Source organism: Protopterus annectens, chromosome 4.part1, assembly GCF_019279795.1.
Source record: "Protopterus annectens isolate FY-2018-M chromosome 4.part1, PAN1.0, whole genome shotgun sequence".
In the NCBI taxonomy this organism is placed as follows: domain Eukaryota; kingdom Metazoa; phylum Chordata; order Ceratodontiformes; family Protopteridae; genus Protopterus; species Protopterus annectens.
This window is the reverse complement of record NC_056734.1, coordinates 720,792,349-720,816,740: the sequence shown is the minus strand read 5'-3', so window position 1 is coordinate 720,816,740 and position 24,392 is coordinate 720,792,349. Positions and strand designations below refer to the sequence as shown.

At 38.8% G+C, this 24,392-nt stretch overlaps 1 protein-coding gene across 1 annotated transcript in view; it reads right to left on the bottom strand.

The window, feature by feature from the left end:
* KCNAB1 (potassium voltage-gated channel subfamily A regulatory beta subunit 1) overlaps window positions 1-24,392 on the bottom strand; it is a 1,829,051-nt gene that overhangs the window by 876,858 nt on the left and 927,801 nt on the right. Inside the window, exon 3 of the mRNA XM_044070489.1 lies at window positions 22,269-22,306. Coding sequence (XP_043926424.1) covers window positions 22,269-22,306 — 38 coding nt within the window. The remainder of the gene's footprint in view (window positions 1-22,268; window positions 22,307-24,392) is intronic.

The following is a 24,392-nucleotide window of genomic DNA, read 5'->3' as shown; positions in this document are numbered from 1 at the left end:
GGTTTTGCAGTATGTGTGAGCAGGAGTAGGTGTTGTAGATCATTGAGTATATTGTACCTAGTCAGCCACTGTAGTTAGACAGCATAGACAGCATGTGCATATAAGTTACTGAGCATGTACAAGATCAGTGACATTTTGTGCAGTCAGTTACAATGAATGCAGGCATGAATGGAGATGCACATGCGAGTGTGTTTGAAGTAATAAGTTAGTCAGTTAGCTTATGTAATTCGACGTACATGTTCCAGTTACAATTTCTGATGCATTTATGTACAATAAATATCTTGAACCCATTACCACACTTTAGCATCTCTTTGAATAAACAAGATAAGTGATGTGTCACATTGAGTGCTGGAGGCTGTGATCTTTTAGATTATGTTCTAGGAAACTTTGGTAACTTTTTCTTTATAGCTTCAGCATATATTATGGGCCTAGTGATATGTTGTGACTGATGTGGTGTTGTGTAAATATCATTTTTACTGACAGTAGGCTGATACAAATGGTTTGCCTCCATGTCTCTTAAATATTTACATCTCTTTGCCGGTTGTAATATAAATTGGTGGAAGCAGTGAACAGTCAGGAAGCATAAGGCAGTTGTCAACATGATTTCTTGATTTTATAACCAACATTATGCGCCACAATGCTGGTTCAAGTTGCAAGCTTGGTATTTACCAATATATCTTTATCTGTATGGCTGTATATATTTCCGGATGGTAATAAATAAAATAAACTCTCCTTAAATGTATTAGTTCGAACTGGTTATTTGGTTCCAAGCAGCACACCGCGTGACTTTTAAATGCAGTGGAGAGCTCTGTTTAAGAGGTTAGAAACAAATATGTTGTTTTATGTTTTTCTACAAAAATTGCTATTTGTGCTAAATGAAGGTTGAGTGGAATAGACTGGAAAGTAGGAATGATTACAACTGCACAAGCAGATCTGTAAAGCAGACCTAGTCTCAGACTAGTTCTCAGTATTATGTTTTTAACATTCTGACTGAATTTAAGATCATCTCTGCTGTTATGCACAGTGGCTTCATCATTGCCTTTACTACCTCAAAGTGGCATTCCCTCTTTGAAGAAGATCTGAAAATTAGCAATGCCATGGAGTTTCTGACTGTTAATTGTAAATAAAACAGCTTTAGTTTTTGCTTTGTTAGGGAGAAGATCCAATTTGTCTGACCAGCTCTGTAATGCATTGAAGCAATTTTGAAGCTGTAATGTCATGATATGGTTGTGACTTGTGACTGCAAAGACTATAACATTATTTTAACTAATTAGCTTGATCCATTGCTTAAATAGCTTGAGAAACAACTGAATGTTTGAAGAGATAACAGCTGTTTAACCTTGACAACAGATGCAGAGGATTTAAAGGCTGATAGAGACTGAACTAACAGCATTACCAGAGTTAGAACTCTCTCTCGCTGAATCTGAGAAATCTAGGATACACAGTGTCTGATGCCCTAGACTAACACCATACTGAAAGAATATGAAGTACAGCATTATCTGTTAAATGCTTCAGAAGCTGCATGTATAGGTATGTCTCAAGATGTTAGTACTGTGGGTAAAGTACAGCAAATACACAAACGTTTATTACTTTAGTTGGCAACTAACATTAGATACTTATTGCCAAGTACTAACTTTTGTGCAAATACATATACACACACACACACACATATATATATATATATATATATATATAAATATATATATATATATATATATATATAAATATAGGTTCATAGGTTCATAGGTAGGTACTAGGCTATCTGCCCGAGAGCATTTATAAGCCTAGCCAGAGTGTGTCGGCTTTCACCGCCCCATTGATTAATTAACTGATCCTCTGTCAAGCAGAGTCAATGAAGTGATCCCAGGGGTATATTTTCTGTTACCTATCCACTCGTCAAGGTTTCTCTTGAAGAGTGTTAGTGAGAGGCTGTGCCTGATGTAATTTGGAATTTTGTTCCAAAGCATGAGGAGTCTCTGTGACAGGAATCTATCCCTCCAGCATGTTCTATTTATTGTTGTGGTGAGGTTTAGTCCACTAGAGCACGTGGCTCGCAGTGACTTGGATTTCTTTAGGTGGAGCATGTCCATCAATTCTGAGTTGGACATGGCTTTGTAAGTCAGGCAGAGATCACCTCTGGGTAAGCGATATGCCACTGAGTACAGCCGGAGTTTTTTCAGTCGGGCTGCATAGGACATATGTTTGAGGCCAGTAATCATCTTGGTGAGGTACTTTTGTGGTCTTGTGAGGTACATCCCAAATGGGGCATTGCACTCTATGATGGGTCTAATGAGTGACGAGTAGAGGGGCACTAAAACCTCTTTGTTTCTAGATGCGAACCCTTTAGTAATTAGATGGGCCACATAGAAGGATTTCCTAACTACTTTGGCAATATGATTGTCAAAGGAGAGATTACTATCTACCTGGGTCCCCAGATCTCTTATTACCTCTTCTGCATTAAGGGGGCTGCCACCTATATGGTAATTCGTGCATGTTTTGTTTTTCCCAAACGGGATGATTATGTATTTTTTGGCATTTAGCTTGAGGCCATGACTTTGACACCAGGTGTCTGTCTCAGTAAGGCCCTTTTGGAGGATGTCTGTGCCAGCCGGAGTGTCAATTATGGCTCCCAGTTTGCAGTCATCGGCGAACTTGGTTAGCCATAGTCCTCCTGTGTTTGCCTGTACTTCTGAGAAGAATATGCTGAACAGTAGGGGTCCCAGGACCGAGCCTTGTGGGACACCACTTGTGACTGGTTTAAAGTCGGACCTGGAGCCCTCTATTCTTACCGTGTGAGTTCTGTCTGTAAGCCATTTGACAACCCATCTCATGACATAGGGGTTTATGTTCAGGCTTGTGAGTTTTTCTGTAATACCCGATTGGGGAATGGTGTCAAAAGCCTTGGCGAGGTCAAGGTAGATTGTGTGAACCACATTTCCCTCATCTATGGCCTTGGTGACTGTCTCGAAGAAGTCAACCAGGTTTAGTAGGCATGATCTGCCCTTAACAAAGCCAAACTGAGTCAGGTCAAGTGTTTGGAGGTTCCCAATGTCTTTGTTAATGAGTTCCATGATGATGTGCTCCATAGCCTTGCAGACCAGTCAAGTCAGGCTTATGGGGTGATAGTTACCAGGGTCAGTTGTGGCCCCTCCTTTGTGGAGAGGAATAACCATTGCTGTGCACCATTCTATGGGCATGTAGCCTGTGGAGAGGCTGAGGTTGAACAGCGTGTTTATGTGGGGGGTTAGTTCGTTCTGTAGTTCATGCAAGACACAGCCTGGGACACCATCTGGTCCCATTCACGCTGTGTTTTTGGCTTTTGAAAGGGCTGTTTTCACCTGTGCGTCTGTGATTTTTGAGACACTACACTTTTCCGGTATTGTTGTGGGGCCTTTTGGAGGTGAGAGGGGATAAAGTTTGCACTGAATCTATCTGCCAGGATGTTGGCAATATCAGTAGGTTCAGTATATTTTGTGCTATTTTGCACTAGTTCAGTGCATATCTGTGAGTTGTCACTTAGATTCTTAACATAGCTAAAAAAGGCTTTTGGATACTTTTGAATCCTTGGCTATTTTTCTTTCGAAGTTAGCCTTGGATGATTTCATGAGGGACCTTAGTTTCTTACTGATAATGATCAGGGATGTCTTTCCTTCTTGGTATTTGCTTTTTTTCTGAACTAGTTTCCTCCTTCTATCGTATAGCCTGTTTATTGCATGGGTCCACCAAACTGGTTTCCTTCTCTTAGAGGAGTGAGTCTTGGTTTTGCTAGGGATGGCACAATCCATGCATCCTTGTAGGTTCTCATAGAGTGCATTTGTAAAGGTTTCTGCATCTTGGGCAGTGTTATCCTTTAGCGTGGGGGCTGTGAAACTTACCATCTCTGGCTTAAGTAAGGTGAAGTTTGCTTTAAAAAAGTTTTTTCACTGTGGTTTCCTTAGTAGGGGGTGGTGGTGGGGTGTGGACATCCAGAGTGATTAGTTTATGGTCTGATCTAACCAGTGACGGGTTGACCTCCGGTGTGGAACACCTGTCGCCCATGTTGGTGATGACCAGGTCCAATATGTTTTCACCTCTGGTAGGGGAGTTTACCAGCTGATCCAGGGTGTTTGAGTTGATGAATTCCAGGAAGCTCTGGGCCTGGGAATTTGTACTTGAGTAGTTTTCTCAGTGAATGGTAGGGTAATTGAAATTGTCCAATATCAGGGTGTTCAGTAGGACCTTCATGTTTTCCAGTGTCTCCAGAAAGGTGGAGTGGTGGTCCTGGGTCAAGGAGGGTGATCTGTAGCAGGCCACAATTTGCATTGCAGATTTGCCCGATGTTAGTTGCACATGAATGATCTCAGAGGTATCATGCTGTGCCACTAACCTGGAGGTGTAGGTATCCTTGATGAATATGGATACACCCCCTCCTTTTGTGTTTTGGTCCATGTTCTGTGGCCGAAACGTGTGGTATGAGTTGTAGCCCAGTAGTGCTGGGGTGCTTTCTGGAGCCTTGAACCAGGTTTCAGTTACTGCACAGATGTCGACATTCTCCATACTGAGGAGTGCTTCGAGCGCGTGCATTTTGAGATTTAAACTCTTGGCACTCAGTAGCATAACCCTCAGTTTTTTGTTAATTGTGCTGTTTACGGAAGTGGGTTTGACTTTTGAGCCTTGCCTAAAAAAGGAACTATGGAGGCAGTAAGAGCCTTGGCCAGTATTTGAAAGCTTAGGGGTTACAGGTACAAGCCGTCTCTTGCGAAGCAACGTGGCTTGTTGAGCATGTCGTCCCAGACTGACAGACACTGGATCCCCTTTGAATGACATCAGAAGCTTAGTCAATTGTTGAAATTGATATTTTTTTCTTTATACTGAGGTATCATTCTTGGTGAGGGCAGGATGCTACTCAGGGTCAGGGTCGTACCAGCCTGGGCTGCATGATCAGAGAGCTCTTCCATGTCTCTTTTCATGTAGTCCAGGGAGGTATGTCTCAGGTCATTCACACCAACATAAACAATGAAAGAGTCATATTTGTACTTGTCCTGGAGTGACCTGAGTGCTTGTGTTATGTGGTGGATTCTGGCTCCCGACAGGCAGTTAACAGTAACCTTCTGCTTGTTCAGCCTAGTGAGTGGGACATCAGTGTGCCTGTCTATAGAGTCAGCTATTACTAGTGTGTTAGGTATGTTATTTCACCTTAAGGGCTGTGATTGTGCGGCACACTGATTTTGTGTTTTGTGTGTTGTCTGGTTTGTGACGGGAAGTACAGGTTGTTTGGGTGTCTGCTTTGGAGGTCTCTGATGCTTTTTCAGGTTTTTATTTAGAGCCTCCGAGTATGATTTTGTATATTTATGTGTATTTTTTGCCAGTGCTGTTTTAGTAGGTCTGTGTGTGGCTGGAGGTGTGGTGCAAATGTTAATCTTCTCCTCTGTCTGTTCCAGTCTTGGGTGGAGACAGCTTAGCTTCCAGTTTGGCTGTATAATTGCATCTCTGGCATATGTTTGTGTTTTGTGGTAGGAGGAGAGGGTTGTCTGTGTACATGAGGCAGTTGTAACATTGCCTCAGGATACCCAGATTCACCAGCTGGACTGGAGAGTGCGCCTGAAGTTGCCCTTTGGTCATGCCCGAATAGTAGGCTGAGCTGCTTAGTCACTTGGTTAGTGAAAGGTGAATAAAGAGCCTTGCCCTGCTGGGCAATCAGTGCCAGGGTATATTAGTGCTTGCTATTAGGTATGAGCAAGTGCTGGGCTGTAAGATGCTTTTTGAGTGCTTAGGTTGAGAGTTAGACTAGTTTCAGGAAAAACTGAAGAGGAGGCTTAGTGGAGCCGGTAATAATTTAACTGTAGCTAACCAGCACTGCCCGGTGCGCAAAACCGTGCAAACATGGTTTTTATAGTAGGGAAATGAAAGAGATAGAAATTAGCACAAAATGGCCAACAAACTACTAACTTCTGGGCTGGAACCACTCCTCCAGGGACAGATAGGTTGCTCAAAGCTCCCCTCTCTCACAGGTGAACAGAGAAACTTCTTTCTATCCAAATAAGGTATGGGCAGCTCAGAAACTAGTATCACAGCCCTGAATTCAGCACTAGCCGAAAACTGAACTATACTAGCCTAGAAAGGTGGGAAACAAGGAATTTTTTTTTATTTTTATTTTAGTTTTTTTGAAAAGATAAGGCAAAAACAGTAAAAAATGCACTTAAAACAGCTTTAAATGACTACAAACAATCAGAAAAGGCTATCACACTTTAGTGTGTAGCCTACAACAGTTAAAAAAATTATTTAAACAAGAAACAACTTTTTAAAAGTGCAGGCAGTCAAATAAGCACAATACGTAAAATAAAAACAAGCTTTTAAATCATAATAAGTGCTGGAAAATCTGTGTTTAGGCGGAAAACAGTTAAGTACAGCAAGAAAGTACAGAAAACTGATACTTAATCACTCCAAAGTCTCTCTTCCAAGCTATAAGGCTTGTATCAGTTTAAGGCTTTCTAGTGCTACCCAGTAGGTTAGTTACAGGAAAGATGGGAAACAAGCACAGATGTGGTCTTTTAAACCAGAAAGTTGAACGAGACAGACAAACTGTTCAAATGGTCAATAAACTATAATTTCTGGGCCAAGAACCTCTCCTCTCATGGTAGACGGGCTACCTAGTGCTTACCACTCCCACTGATAAGCTAGAAGGCTTTCTTCCAACACAGAAAGGCTTGGGGGGCTCAGAAGCTTAGTAACAATCCTGGATACAGCAACTCTGTGACCAGACTAGGCTAGTTATAGGAAAGGTGGGAAACAGGCACAAGTGCGGTTTTCAAACCAGAAAGTTGAAAGAGATGGAAAAAACTGCTCAAACAGCCAATAGCTACAATTTCTGGGCCAGGGACCACTCCTCTTGTGGTAGATAGGCTACCTGATGCTTACCACTCCCACTGATAAGCTAGAAGGCTTCCCTCCAACACGGAAAGGCTTGGGGGGCTCAGAAGCTCACAAAGAGTCCTGGATACAGCAAATCTGTACCCGGACTAGACTAGTAACAGGAATGGCAGGAAACAAGCGCAAACACAGACTTTTAAATCAGAAGGTTGAAAGAGGTGGAAACGGTTCCCAAACGGCCAATAAATTATAACTTCTGGGCCAGAAACCACTCCTCTTGTGGTAGATAGGCTACCTAGTGCTTACCACTCCCACTGATAAGCTAGAAGGCTTCTCTCCAACACAGAAGGGCTTGGGGGGCTCAGAAGCTTACCAAAAGTCCTGAATACAGCAAATTTGTACCTGGACTACACTAGTTATAGGAAAGGCAGGGACCAAATGCAAAACGGGATTTTAACCAGAAAGTAGAAAGAGATGGAAAAACTGCCCAAGATATAATATATACATTTATTGATCTGAGGACCAGGGCAGAGAAAGCATGTAAGTGTATCTTCTGAAAGTTTTAGATTTTCTTGTGATAAATTATCTGAGAAAACAATGTTCTCCAGTTATCTTAAGAGCTAACAAAGTATATCACTCCAAGTATACTAATCTGGACTAATTATAACACCACAGTACTTTCTGTTGATTTTGAGCAGTACTTCCACACACCAGAATGAATGGGAATGACTTCTAATCAAGGCTTTTTAAGTGGAAGCAGAAGGAGATTTCTGGAAAGAGTTTGATAACCTTCCTGGATGGTTATTACAACACCAATGATATTCTTTGAAGGTGAATAACCTTTTGTTACCTGACAGTAAATTGACAGCTAATGCATTTGGACCCACCATTCTTCTCACTTCAGCTTATTCTCTGCTAATATTTTGTCCTAATTTAACTTCATCACCTTTTCAGAATTTCTGTTTGGTTTTAGCAATCATTTTCATTTCAAATAACCTATACTAACCAAAATCAAAAACTTTGTCAAAAAATTCCTACCGACAGAAATGTTGCCTTTGATGGCTTATATCCAAATTTTGTTATGGCCAGTGGTACTTTCATAGCTCTTCCGCTAATGCACATAACTAATGGCTCAATCTCTATTGGTGCATTTTCTGACCTCTAGAAAACTTCCATTACCTAAATAAAAAACATATATCCTATTGGCCTAATGTTCTCTCTCCTCACTAGCTTAAATCTTGTAGAAGGCTGCTGTCTCGCAGTTGCAAAACCTCATCAAAATCTGTGATTTATTATCTATCAAAATGGACTCATATAGGGCTATGGAACTGATACTGCCCTAATCTTTTTTAACAAGGCCCTCTAACATGCTATCAATATAGGAAACCTTATATGTGTGATTTTTGTTGATCCTGTCACGACTTTTGACCTTTTAAATCATTCTTTGATCACTAAAGTACTCTCATGGACTATGTCTTCAGATCAATACTTTTAACCATCTCAGAGCAGTACTTTTAATGATCTGTACTATTTCCCTTATTATTTCCTAAAATAACATTGTTATATAAGACTCTGGCAGTTTTGTAGATACCATAGCAATTAACTGACTGATATATTAATCCAATTGTATCATGAATATGAGCTGCGTGGACCCATAATCTCAATAAAATGTGGGCAGTGAGCTTTGGTGCTCACAAATTAATGTGTGCAATAATAATTGGACCCTCAATATTTGTGACTGGGACAGCTTTAGGTCAACTGTTGCCCTAGGCGAAGAGTTCCATGGTGTACCCTCTGCTTCCCACAACCCCCCCAATTACATGACAAAAATCATGGAGAGATGCATTCACCAGCAACGTCTCGATCATATCCTCCAAAATAATCTTTTAGCCAACTGCCAGCATGGCTTTAGGTCTTTTCATAGTACTACTACTGTATTCCTATCCTTTTCTGACTCAATTAATAAAAATCGAAACAACAACTTGCCCACCTCTTGCTCTTTTTCTAGACCTCTCCAAAGCCTTTGACATGGTGAATCATCACTTAATGATAGATATACTTGCTTCACTTTCAATTGACACTCAGGCAGTCAAATGGTTTGAATCCTATCTTAGAAATAGACAACAGGCAGTCCTCTGGGACAACAACCTATCTACTCTACTCCCTATCTCGCAGGGAGTCCCACAAGGCTCTATTTTGGGGCCCCTCCTCTTTTCTATTTTTATCAATGACCTGAAAACACCCCTACATCAAACCACCTGTATTCAGTATGCCGACGACTTGACGCTAATCTGCGTCGCAGCATCTTCTGCTGAACTTCAGTCTAACACCCAAAAAAGTATTTACCTTAGTTGAAAACTGGTTCTCCAAACACTGTCTCCTCCTTAACCCCCAAAAAACAAACTTCTACTGTTTACCCCTACCCCGAAGTCTCCCTCTATTGATTTCACAATTATATCTAATAATGGCACTGTAATAGTACCAGACACAACTGCTAAACTCTTAGGTGTAACAATTGACCATAACCTCAACTTTGACTCGCACATAAACTCAACCATCAAATCAGTGAATAGAAAACTGGGATTTCTCTATAGGCTAAAACCCTTCCTTACATCTATAGCCAGGACTACTATTTCCCAAATTCACCTAATTTCCACCCTTCTCTATACCTCCCCAATTTTTACAAATCTATACAAAAACAATCAAAATAAACTGGCCACTTCTTACAATAACTTTGCCAGATTTGCCACTGGATCCCCATTCCGTGCTCACCATTGTCAAAATCTAAGGAAACTAGGATGGTTGGAACTGCAAAACCAGCTTCTTTTTCAGCAACTAACCATCACCCACAAAATCCTGCATCATCCTACAAATACTCCCATTCTCTCTAACTCGATCAACCCATACAAAAATCTAAGTACCCTATGCTCAGCTAATAAGTTACTAGCTGCAACCCTAAAATCCAATAACAAATCAGGTGATTCTCTATTTACTAACACCATTGGAATCTTTTGGAATAAACTTCCAAGTAATCTTATATCCCTTTCATCTACTCCACTGTTCAAAAAGCATCTAAAAACCTTCCTTAAGTCACAATGTCTGTGTCCATGCACTAATCCTGGCTGAAACTCTTTTTGTCACAACTAACCTTTCTAGTACTAAGTTTTCTGCTTTAAACTCTGTTGTCAAAAGTGTCTATTTTTGTCTTGTACCTATTATTCTCTATACCAAGTTATATGTCCTTCCCCTCATTGCTGTTCCTTTTTTGTCATGTAATATAAACAAGCCTAACTCATAGAGGTTTTTTGTTACTATGTAGAACCAATTTTTGTTTAGTATGCCCTTATGTTTATATTTACTCATGTATATTAGTGGCATCACAGCTCAGCTGGTCTGCATGTCCTCCCTGTGGTCGGGTTTTTCTCCGGGTGCGGTTTCCTCCCACATCCCAAAGACATGCTGCAGGTGGATTGGCCTTCTGTGGAAGGTTGGGCGGGCTGGGGCGGCAACACACCGTAAAAAAAAACACATCCATTCCAATGCAGGTGATCCCGCTGCTGTGGTGACCCCTAACCGGGATAAAGCCGAAAGAAGAAGAAGAAGATGCCCTTATGTTTATATTTACTCATGTATATTAGTGGTATACAGCTGTTGTGGAACTTTTCTCCCTGGGCCACTACTGAAAATGGACATATATCCAGCTAGACTAGCCCGATCAACAAATGTAAAATAACATAAATAAATAATTAAATGACCTGGTGCTACCACTCTCATCCTGGCCTACCCAACATACCTAGATTACTTTTATTTTCCTTTTTCTCACAGACTGTCTTACTCTTCAGTGTTTTCCTGCAGTCATTCACTCATTTAACATGCTCTACACAGGCAAGACTACACTCCGATAACTCTGGAGGAAACAATTGTATTAAGCCAAAACCATGGGGTTCCAGATACTCTAAGGTACATTTTATTGATTTTTTTTAAAAATCCTTTTCATCCAGTGATGACTTGAATGAACACCAGGATCAAAGAATAGTGTTCAGCCTCAGCCTCCATACAGGTTTTGTATCAAATTAATGGAGAACAGCTACAGTCATTCCACTGCATAAGGGAGGACATTCCCCATACCTAGGCAATTACAGGCCCATAAGTCTGACCAACTTTGTATGCAAAGCCCTGGAAAGACTTATCAAGGAACTAATCAATCAGGGCATAGGGAACCTCCAAACACTGGCTCTATCTCAGTTTAGGTTCCTTAAGGTCAGGTCATGCTTACTCAACCGGCTGGAATTTTTTGAAATGGTCACCAAAGCAATGGATGAAGGCAAAGTAGTGCACACAACAATCTGAATCCGGCCAAAACTTTTGGCACAATTCTGTACTCAGACATAGTAGAAAAGCTAAATAAATTGGGAATGAACTCCTATGTCACCCACTCGACTGCCAACTGGCACACAGATAGGATCCAGATAATCAAAATAGGGGAAGTTACCTCCACAAAGAAACTAGGCACCAGTGGAGTCCCCCAGGGTTATGTTCTGGGACCTCTCCTTTTTGGCATGTCCTTTTCTGAAGTAAAAGCAAATACTAAAGGGGTGTGGCTGAATTAAGTTTGCAGATGACTGACTTAACTTTTGACAAATATGTATCCAGCGTTGAAAGAAAGTCTTTCTACATTGCACAACTTATAAACAAAAGGATTGTGTCCAGATCTAAGGATGTCATCTTTCCCCTTTACTCAGCCCTCATTAGGCCAGTCATTGAATATAATGTCCGCTTCTGCCTTGTATCTGTCCAGACACATGCAAAAATTGCAAAATCCATAGAGCTGCCTTGCTAATAAGGACACCAAACCTAAAAATATGTCCTACATGGATTGACCCCAAACCCTGTCACTATACTTGGTATCCTACAGACTGCTACAAAGTGACCTCTGTCTGGCATACAAGGCATCCTCCAACCCAATACCAATGGCTTTACTGCACATTAGCAAGTAAAATGGCATCAGAAAAAAACTGATCTATAGATTTAAACCTGTTCTGCAACATCAACAGAATGGTTCAGAGGGATAAGTATATCTTGCAGAGGATATCGCTGCTCTGGAACAGACTCCCCATCCACATGAAGCAAAGTTCATCTCTGTCCATGTTTAACCACAACTTGGATATATGCATGGGTAACAAAACATTTATCCCAGGCTGATGCCCCCACAACCACACCCCAGTGTAAAGTGACATGATATGAATGATTACGTTAAGTGGAGTAACATCCCCAAGGGGTACCCATCACTTTGCAGGTCAATTATCTTTTAACAAGGCTCCTTATTTATAAGCTAATAGGAAAAAACTAAGCTATCATCTCTGGTGGGACATTTTAAGCCTAACCATATTACCTGTTTGTCTCCTAGCTATACTATCCTATAGGTGTTTAACTATCCTTACCATAATTTTATTTAGATACATTTCATCTGTAAAAAATTAATTGTTAGGGCCACAAAAGGAAGAGCAATTTAATCCCTCCGTCTGTCTATTAGGAGGATGAGAGTCAGTCATGGGGATAATTTAAGCTAGTCAGGCTATTTATCTTATCTAACCCTAGAACATTCAGCCTCCAACAACTAGACTTGCTTTCTATATGAAACTAAAGTGCAGGCCTAATTACAATTGTTTCCATTCTTTTGCATCAGTCACTCATACAGAAGTCATCGGTCTGGAATGCAAAATGATAGAGCTCAAAGACATGTAAGCATCCGATGACAATATTTTTCCAGTTTCACTGATGTCATTCTCTAAAAGCACCTACAATTTGTTATATAATACTAATGCAAGGAAAAACACTATCTCACTTCCAATATTATGATGTGACACATTACTAGAGGAAAGCTAGACTTCTCTGCCCTAATAAGTCACTTATCTAGTTAAACTTTAGACCTACAGTACCTCACTTTCCAAGCAGTCCGCAAAGGTAGACGTTATTCCATGGTTGACTACACTAAGGAAATGGGAAAATTAATGTAAAACAGAAAACACATTTTAGACTTCTGCAAGAAATACTACCAAAAAGTGCATTATACAATGAGACGCATAGCACTTTATACTTGTAGATTTCAAGAAACAACACCATTACAAAAGTGAAAACAATATAACAAAATTGATGCAAAACTGCCACTCAGGCAACAAACCATCCTTTTTCAAAATGTGTAAGAATACATTATACATGTCAGCAACACTGAAATGGCTTACAATAATCTCTAATGCTACTCTGTGGCAAGGTACCAGCAGAGCAGATAGAATGCCCAAGCAACAAATAGCTGGCTCTCATGTCACCAAATGTTATGTTAAAGGGAAGCAACTACACAGTACCATTATTAAAAGGGGTGTAGTGACCCCTTTGTAAACACTATTACTGTAAAACACTGCCAATCACATTCTGGAGAGAAATGTGCAGACACGAGGAATGCATAACTTTCCAGTAGAATTACTAGATGTCAGACTGGAACTTTTACATCCTAAAACATATAGCACGAGGAACAAGTAACTTTCCCATAGAATTAACAGAGGTCAGACTGGAACCTATACACCCTAAAACATGCAGCACGAGGAACGTGTAACTTTCCCATAGAATTACCAGAGGTCAGAATCGAATCCCTACATCTTAAGACAATACAACGTCAGGAATGTGTAACTTTCCCACAGAATTACCAGAGGTCAGAATTGAAGCCTTACATTATAAAACACACAGTACGAGGAATGTATAACTTTCCCATAGAATTACCAGAGGTCAGAAGTGAACCTTTACGTCCTAAAACATACAGATGTTATAGTTATTGCAATTCCTAATAGATGAACCCTTTTGTTATTATCTTCCTTTTCCCCTAAGGTTTTCTAATCTCCATCCCCTCCAAGTTTCTGCTTGCTAACTAGTAAATACTTGAACAATACTTCATGAAAGTCAGGGGCAAAATTCAAACTTAACCCCAAGCAAAAAAATTACACTGCCACAGTGTAGGAAGAAAAAAAACCATCATTAGGATCACATCCTAAGCTCAGCCCTAGTTCACAGACATAGAGAGAGACTGTGCCTCACCAAATACCCAGAGAAGAGTAACACTCTTAGATAAGCAGTTGCACATCCTACTATCATTCAATGTATTACCCTAATGGGTTAATGTCCTGCACGTTCTAGTCACAAATCTAGCAATGCATGACAAAATTCAAGCGACCTTTTGAATCAAACCCGACACAACTGATCAGTGATGTTTTAACAAGTAAAATACATTAATATTATAAAAAAGAAATCCTCTTTTGCTACAGAAATTTGAATAACTATTAACGTCACATACATGTAAGAGTTTTTAACCAAAATTAATAACTCCTCAGCTACAGACTATACAGCGCTGCTGCCTCAGCCTAGTGGAAATGAGTTGTTGTTGTGTCTTTTGGCTTTTCCCGGTTAGGGGTCGCCACAGCGGAACTCCGGTCCGCTTATGATTGGCAGTAGATTTTTACGTACCGAGTTGACAGCTCTGACGCACAACCTTCAACGAAGGTATGCCCATTCACGCATGTCTCCACACAGAAGACGCTTTAGCTGAGAATCGAACAGGACAACATCTTACTGTGAGGTGACAACGCTACCACAGCACCACCACCGCAGTTAGCCTAGTGGAAATGAGTAAACTCCTTAAAATGCATAATAGCCCCACCTCACAGTGTACTTCACACACTATGAAACGCAATAGTATCCCATTAAGAGACATGTAGTGCACACATAGAATAACTCTTGAACATTCACTATGAGTTAAACATGCCACCTAAAAATGGTCTTGCATCAGTTTCACTTTCAAGTTAAAGAATTAATCCAGTTTACAGATCCATTTTATTATCTTTTCAAAAAGCTGCAGAAATAAAAAAAAAAACTTATTTGCTATAACATACAATTATCCAAATGATTTGAATTGAATGTTCACTCAGCATAATCCCTTTTCACCCATATAATACAAAGCAGATTCATGTGATACCTTTAAACTAAATTAGTATTACCAACTCATCAAGCACAGGGGAAAAGCTGTAAATAACACTAAAACGTTTACAAAAATAAAAAGAACAACTCATCAACTACCAAAGAGGAAAGCACTTGAGAATATATTGATGTCTGTAATTTATTTATTTTCACAATAGTGAAACAATAATTACATTGTTCTAAAAATTAATAATTAAATATAGAAAAACTGCATCTATGAGCATGGTGCCTTAGGTGGCCTCCTAGTTGGCCTATGCCTAAAGCTGATCTTGTGCTTTGATAGTGACCTATTGAAACTGGCACAGTCCACAAAATATTTTGGGATCTGGCTTCATGCAACTTTATCTTCTCCACTCACATTCAGACTTTTAGAAATAAGTTACTTATGTTCTGTATGAATATAGTAGCATTAACAAACTGTTATCTAAGCAGTACATGCTTGCAGTTGGTAAGGGTGTACAAATGCCCACTCGAGTACTCCGAATATATAATTGGCTTTCATCTCTTCCATTCACCAATAGAAACATCAGAAACATCAACATCCCATCTGCCAGTTTATTGCTGGAACCCACTGAAGATTTTATCATTGGCTTGCAATCAAGTAAGCAGTTTCATAACAAATCACCTTAGACACTCTTTTATATAAACTCTTTTACGGCCCTACTGGCTCATTAATATGCCAGATCTGTTGCATTTTCTCCTTGCACTGCTATTACTCTTAGCCCCCCCTCCCATTTTCTCATTTGTCTGGAAAAATAGATTCATCTTTGTCTTCCATCCCACTACATCTGTCCTCCAGATAGTCTTCATCTTTGTATTTTTCTGTTTCAAATAACTGAATTTTTACTCACAGAATAAAGTTGAGTGCAAGTGCCTTTGGTTTGCATCCTTAAAAGTTTAGAAATCTCACTCTTCCACTGATAGGTAAAAGTATTAGTTGTGAACTTTGAAACCTATGATTAACTCCAGAATGCCTTTACTGTGAATAAAACTCCTCAAGACTGTTTTATGGATTATATTATTGAGTAGCACTACTACTTCATCTGAAAATATATATTGTCTCAAGTTTTGTTTCTTATTGCCATGTGTCCATGTAATGTTCATTATGCTGGTTATGTTTACTGTCATAACTAATAAAACTACAAAAACTACTACCACTATAAAAGGCTCACTTACTGTGTCCAAAGTAAAAATACCAGCAACAAACGAATAGGAAGACACAGAGACAGCTGATATATTCAGTTCAAAACTTTTACTGCAGTGCAACAAAACACAAGTGCTTTCACCAAACAGGTATCATCAGGTGTATTATAAAAGTACTAACAAACACACCCCTATTTATATATCAAATGTCACATGATACAAATTCAAATTTAAAACCACAAATTCAAAGACACAACATATATAAAAGACATATAAATTTAATTTAAAAACATACATAAATAATGCATACTAAAACTACACTCCAGTACTAATAATTACCTTCTTAGGGGTCTCTTCTTTAATTTTGGGTACTAATGGAACTGATTCATTAAGCCTATGTCACACATCAGCCCTGAACCTCACTATCCATGAGGATTCCAAATCCTCGGTCTTAGCACGTATATCACCCTGCCTCACATTCTCATAAACCCTAGCAATTACTAAAAATTTAAAACCATGACTAGAGTCAGTACTCAAAACATGCTTCACCAATGCACTAACCACATTACCTTTATTGATTTTGCAGATGTGTTCTCTTATGCGTTCTCTGTAGGGATGGTCAGTCTTACCTTTGTAAAACTTTTTGCATACAACACAATGAGCTAAATAAACAATATGTGAGGTATCACATGTAGCTGCTATTGTGAAATTATAACATCTACCTTGGTCAGGATGTTCAAATTTGCAACTGCTGTCAATATATACACACCAGTTGCAATGACCACATGGTTTAGTTCCAACTAAATGAGAATTCCTACTTGCATCCTTTGGGTAACACAACCTACTTCTCAGTGACCTACTGTTCTTATATAAAAAACACGGCACTTCAGGTATGTGCCTAGAGATATCATTATCAGTTCTAAGGACACCCCAGTGTTTTTTAATGATATCCTTGTAACAATCTACATCACTAGTATAAGTAACTTTAAACCTCAAACCAGTGTTATACTTACTTTTTCGCCTCCTAACAAGCTCACTATTACCTGCAGAAAAATATGGTCAAGCTTCATTCATCCTTTTATCAAAAACCTTAACTGCATTGTTTTGGATAAGATATTCCTCATAACCTCTCTCCTTCAAACTCATCTTCACATTATCAACTTCACCAATAAAATCACTATCCCTAGCATTTAATCTTGAAGCTCTATAAAACTGGTTAGAAGCCACACTTCTAAAAACATAAGAAGCATGAAGACTGTCCCTATGTAATAAATGATTCACATGACAGTCTTTCCTGTGCAGCTTAGTGTAAATAACACCAATGTCATCCTTAATAACAGAAACATCCAAGAAATCCACCGCTAATTCTGAGGAGTGAGATATAAACTTCAAATAACAGGTACTACTATTCACATATTCCATAAAGGAAGCAAACATATCAAGGCCTGCATTTTAAACACGTACCAGGTCCTAGCTAATACCACTATTGGTCCGCCTTTATTTAGTAATTGCTAGGGTTTATGAGAATGTGAAGCAGGGTAATATATGTGCTAAGACCGAGGATTTGGAATCCTCATGGATAGTGAGGTTTAGGGCTGATGTAGGACATGGGCTTAATGAATCAGTTCCATTAGTACCCAAATTAAAGAAGAGACCCCCTAAGAAGGTAGTTGTTAGTACTGAAGTATAGTTTTAGTTGCATTATTTATGTATGTTTTTAAATTAAATTTATACGTCTTTTATATGTGTTGTGTCTTTGAATTTGTGGTTTTAAATTTGAATTTGTATCATGTGACATTTGATGTATAAATAGGGGTGTGTTTGTTAATGCTTTTGTCATACACCTGATGATGCCTGTTTGGTGAAAGCGCTTGTGTTTTGCTGTACTGCAGTAAAAGTTTTGAACTGGATATATCAGCTGTCTCTGTGTCTTCCTATTCGTTTGTTGCTGGAATGTTTACTGTCATGTTTTCTTATCTTTTATCTACAATATATATTGGACACTTTTAGTTTTATTGTAACTAAGTCATGAATGAAAAAGGAACCCAGTGATCCAGTTCACTTACTTGCTTAAAAAGAGTCATCTCTGTTTGTTTTTTAGGTGTTCTATCTGTCCACTATATTACATGCCAATATTTTCATCCCATTCAGCAGATCCCAGTCTTTTGAGGTTATGCCACTGTTGGGATCTCATGCCTCACCAATATTCTATTCCCACTCAAAGATGTCCTCACTCACACTGCCCTTGCCTGATAATTAGCTTTTAGCTTGCCTCTCATCTCCTGTATTTTGTTAGTGTTGGTCATGCACTCTCTATACCTTCCAGTGCACCTTAGAAAATGCTTGAAACAACTTTTTACCCCCTGTGACAACCCTAGATCTCTACCTTCTGTGTTTCTACTCCAACTTCAGAGTCTATATTGTTCCTTAAGTTATTCAGTTACTAAGTCCCTATTGTCTCATGTCACAAGAATGATAGGTGCACAATACACAATTTTCACACCAGAAATAAAGGAAAAACCATACTATTAAAACATAGGTAAAATTCAGCCTTCTACTTTTATAGTTGAATGATATAGACCTAAACAGACAAAACAAGGCAAACAAGAAACTCCAGTTATTTTATATAAAATGGAAAAATATGGGCCATTCATAGTGAGAAAACAAGACCTTAGAAAGAAGAAAAGAAAAGTGTATATATCTGTGTGTGTGTGTGTGTGTGTGTGTGTGTGTGTGTGTGTGTGTGTGTGTGTGTGTGTGTGTGTGTGTGTGTGTGTGTGTGTGTGTGTGTGTGTGTGTGTATGTCTAAAAACTAAACCATATAGCAAGCAGTGGAAAAGAGAAATACATTGAATCAATCAGGTCACACATATGAAAGTAAAAATCAAATATGCAGTAAAGCAAACAACACAGCATCATTGAGAAAACCATCTATAATGAGGCCAACTAACTATATATATATATATATATATATATATATATGGTGAACACAACCACCGACAAACCATACAACACACATCACCGACACCACATAACCACACCGACACCACAAAACTACCAAACATAAACCACAAAACATAAATAACCGACCCATACAAAAAACACACAATAACAACCATACAACAAACAAAACACACACAACACAACACACACAAAATCCCACAAAAACACAACAACACAAGCACACCAAAATCCTTACAAGCCCACAGCACCTAACCCTAACCCCCTGGCCACTATCGCAGTCACTGCTTACCTACCAGCTCCTACCCCTAACTCACACTAACTCGCCTCTATCGGCCCCTAACCCTAACTCCTTAACCCACCCCCCCCCTCCCCTAACCCCTAACTTAACTTTAACCTTCCCCCCCAAGCCTAACCCTAAACCCTAACCCACCACCCCCTATCGCCCTACTAACCCTAACTCAACTAACCCCCCCCTATCCCCACATCTCCAGACAATCTCCACACTTACCTGCCCTTTTCGCTACGTCCGTTACCTACGCTCCTCACACAGCCTTCCATCCCCATGCATCCGTGTTGTTGGTGTGTCATCCGGTCGTGTGGTCTCTGCATTTCTGAAATTGCTGATTCGCTACTCGGCGGTCGGTCTTCTCTGTTTTTGATCTTCTGGAGCTCGAATTCGCTGTCGGTCTTCATGCTGTCCCGAAGTCAGGTAAGAATATATATATATATATATATATATATATATATATATATAAAGACAGATATATCCAGCTATCCATTCACTACCCCTTGTCCCATTTTTGCACACGGGGGTCGAGGTGTCACTTCAACTGTGACAATTGTCTAAAGCTAAGGTTTGCACCACTGGGTTACTAGCCCTTCAGCAGTAGTTCTTCCACACCCCATACTCACATGCACAACTATGGCCACTTTAGAGTGTCCAATCCACCTACTGCATATCAGCAGAAAAACAGCAAGAAAATATAATGCCAGTTGAAGGGAACAAGAAAATAAAAAGACCAAGTCCAACTCCAAGCACAATTTCAACTAAGCAGTTAAAAATTTTCAAAGAGAAATCAAATATTAAAGATGGGAAAAAGCAGTCACCCTGATATTTTAATAAATACAGACAAAAGCTTGCAACAGATTTGGATACAAGGTCAACATGCAAACATTGGAATAAACACGTTTATGAAAGAAAATGCAGACCTGTTTATATCGAAGTATACAGTCTATAAAAAGTAACATCAGTCAAATATTACTACCCACAAGAGAAATAGAGCAAGCACTTTCGAAGCATCTACAGAATCATTAGTAATGCATTTCTAACAATATTTAACAAATGAAAAGAATGCTTGGTACATTGTTGGAGCAGAACCTCTATATTTTTATAAGGATATAAACAAATTTAGTTAACTGTCTATGCTTGGCTTCGAAAGTGGCAAATTGTACAGTTCTATTCTTGCTTTCTTTCCAGCCCAAATATTTTTGCTGGTATGAATAATGAATCAAATATGCTGGTACTTTTGTAATTTCAGTAACACCATCTGTGAAGCAGGTAAAGTTGAACAGGTTCCAGAGGTTCCAGAAGAACTGTGTGTTCTTTCAGTAAAAATCTGCTATGTAAGTTTAGAGTAGTCTAGAATTTCAGACACCAGTTCTTGTTAAGTTGTAATAATTGTTTATAGGTACAGACTTAGGGAAGGTTATTTAGATAATTTCTGACCTCTAAATCTGTCATTTTTCTCCCAGAGTTGCTTGATGCATTTAGTACTACATTACAAGACCTTGAGCAGGCTTCAAGATGAAAAATTCTACTGTCTGTTAAAATTATTGTAGAAGAATGTGTAAGAACATTTGTAATTCTGAAAAACACCAATAAGAAGTTTAGCCAATTCATCTTAAATGATGAAACTTTTATCTTAACTGTTGACTGAGATTCCAAACTATCAGATGAATGATCTATCCACCTGCATTTACCTTGCAAGTGAAAAAAGAATTACTTTTTACAATGAAAACAGACTTGTACCATATTATATCCCCAAGAAACAAAATATTGATCCAAAATTGTGAAATAGATATACAAATCCATCTAACATGTTCTATGCTCTAAAATAGCCAATTCAACATTAGGACTTTACACATCATTTAAGTTTTCATATGCTGTAATAGATCTACATGTCCTGATATATACATAAGGGGAATACATATTAAAAAACAAATTTCATATCAATAAAGGATGTGCAAACAATTAAATTCTATAATGTTACATCAAAATGAGGTACCTGGCCACTTGTATGAACTTTATAATTTCTTATGGTTTAACAGTACACTCTGCAGGTGAAAAAGATGGGCATGTACAAAGGTCAGCCAAACATTCACATTTTTTATTTCCTGAAGGATGAAAAAAGCAAAATAAAAATATGCATTTTCAATTTTTGTAGACAAGACTAACAACCTTAGAAGTTTTATACCACCAGCTCATACAAGATGGTAATTTGCAGTGATGCAACTGTTGATATGTTTTTAAACAGAATTTTATGAAAGAAAACAAACATACCAGGTGTGTGAAAATGCTGGTAGTGTTGCTATGTCTGATCAAAATTAAGCTGCTCTAAACTGTATTACTTGGCTACAGTTGCACAAAAGCAGCTAGTGAGACTCCTAACAAGTGTTTTTTTTTTTTCCAAGGACTTCCTTGCATCCTTCCAGCATGCCACATTTGTTTTTACAATCTTTCTGAACAGCCATTGCAACTGGTAGAGGAACAATTAAGGAAAGCAGAAACTTCTTTTTCTTTTACTGAGATGTTGCAGCAAAATGAACTGATTTTAAGCTGATGCATACTGGTCACACATAGAGTGCTAAAATGAGAGTTAGCATTGAAAGACTAAGTCTGAGAAGTTTGGACAGCTGAGAAATGACCAACATGAGTTCTAGCAGTTGTTGGAAACATATTCATATTCTAGGCCATGTTGCTATCATAGGTTATTGTGTCAACCTATACAATATCTGGTTTCTTTCTATATAATGCATGTTACAGTAAGAAATATTGTAACTCCTGCAAATGAAGTTATTTAAAGGCATGTCATACTGCACTCTTTTAAGTTGTGAGGTAGTGGACTCACATTTATTTGCTATATTATGCAGTACCAAAGAATTTATGCAATTAAACTGAGGCATTGTATCACATGTTACATATAGCATAGAGTCTGTGTGATATCTAAACTTATAAAACACTGCACAGCTAAAGCCACTTACTTTTTTCCTCAAGTGCAAATATGCCTTACCTCGTCAGAAATCTGACCACCAAATGTGACCCACGTTCCTGAAAAAGAAAAGTAATGACTATGAAAATCGATCACTAATGCCCATTGGCAGACTACAATTAGATTATAAAACAAAATTGAGATTGAACACATTTGTCAGTGATCCACTTGAGACCACCTTTTTAAAGAGCTTTGCCATTGATATGGTACAGGAAAATGCAGCCTAACTGATGCTAACTAAAGCTGACAAATACTGCAGTGAGCTGGTACAAACTGAAAAGGGCTCTGCCTGCGCGAATATAAACAGCCTAGGAGCTACTTCTTCCCTGCAGCATCACTGTTATTGCATGTACTTGTCATGCTGTGCTATGTATTGTGAACAGTACTGGATTATAATAACGTATTATTTCTGAACACAGGACTGAAAAAAAAAGCATAGTCCATGTGAAAGGTCACCCTTCCCTCCCAGCAGGTATCTGCATAGCTTTTCAAATATGTACTAAGCTGTTAGCTACTATACCTGCATTGTTACTGCATATTACATTTTTTACTTCAAGGACATCTGATAAAATGTGATGCATTTAAAATTATGGACCAGAAGGAGGCAGCTATCAACTCTGTCTGTTTGGAAATTATATTTCATTATATTTCATTTTTATGCAGATGCCCATATTAAATCTGTCTGTTCATAAGTTATATCTCATCTTTATGCAGATGTTCACATTAAGCTTTCTTGGCAACACATATTTTTGTTTTATTAAATGATTTATTCTGTCCAGCTGTAATAGCTTAGTAGGATAACATACTGAGCTTTTATCACTGTTTAAAATTTAAGAGCTAATAAGACAAAATTTTCATCATAAGGCTACATCAAACATATAGAAAAGGGATAGAATTTCAGCGGTCAGTTGAGAAGTAATTTTTTTTTCTTGTCCCACACAGACAAATTTTAGGTAAAAGTTAATGTATGTAATCATTCAGACTTCTTTTACTTTTCACATGTATAGTAAAACCTCTCAGTTTTGGTAGCATAGAAAGTCTCCAGTATACAGTGTATAGCTATCTATATTAGAGACCCCTGAATCGTATTTCATGCAGACTACAGATTTCTGCTATACAATGCCTTCTTTCTCAGTGCTTGAAACTAAAAGCTGGCCAGTTGATGCTGAGTAAACATTAGTCTTTGTAAGTCAGACATTAAATACTAGTTTTAGAGCTACAATATGGCATTCATGCTATATTTTGTGTGTGTATCTCTCCCTCTCCTGTACATATGTATATATAAAATGCACATATATGTATGCATACATTTTCTAAACATACATTCATACAATTCAGGGTCATGAAGGAAATATTTCTGGAGAAGATGCTTATCCATACACACTGACACATTCAATATCATAGATAAACTTACTAAACTGGGCATAAATCCGTCACTCGATGGGTTGCCAACTGGCTTACTGACAGAATACAGACTGTAAAAGTAGCCAACTCCAAATCCAGCTCCAGACAAGTGAAAAGTGGAGTATCTCAGGGTTCAGTCCTGGGACTGCTCTTATTTGGCATCTACTTCTCTGAAGTACAGGCCAACACTAAGGGACTCTGGCTAACAAAGTTCGCAGATGACTGCAAACTGGGAGCCATTATTGAATCCCCAAATGATGTGGATATTCTACAAAAGGGCCTTACAGAAACATATACTTGGTGCCAGAGCCATGGGCTCAAGCTTAATGCCAAGAAATGTATAATTATCCCCTTTGGGAAAACCATGTACCCATGAATTACCACATAGGTGGCAGTACACTAAACACCGAAAGTGTGATGGGAGACTTAGGGACACAGGTGGACACTGTTCTTACCTTCGATAACCACATCACCACAACAGTCAGGAAATCCTTCTATGTGGCACTCCTCATCACTAAGGGCTTTTCATCCAGAAAAAAGGAGGTCATTGTCCCACTGTACTCATCCTTCATTAGACCCATTATAGAGTACAACACCCCATTTGGTATGTACCTCACAAGACATCTGCAACAGCTGGAAAGGCCGTAGAAATACCTCACTAAAAGAATCATAGACCTAAAGCAGATGCCCTATGCTGACCATCTAAAAAAACCCTAGCTATACTCTGTGGCATATCATCTA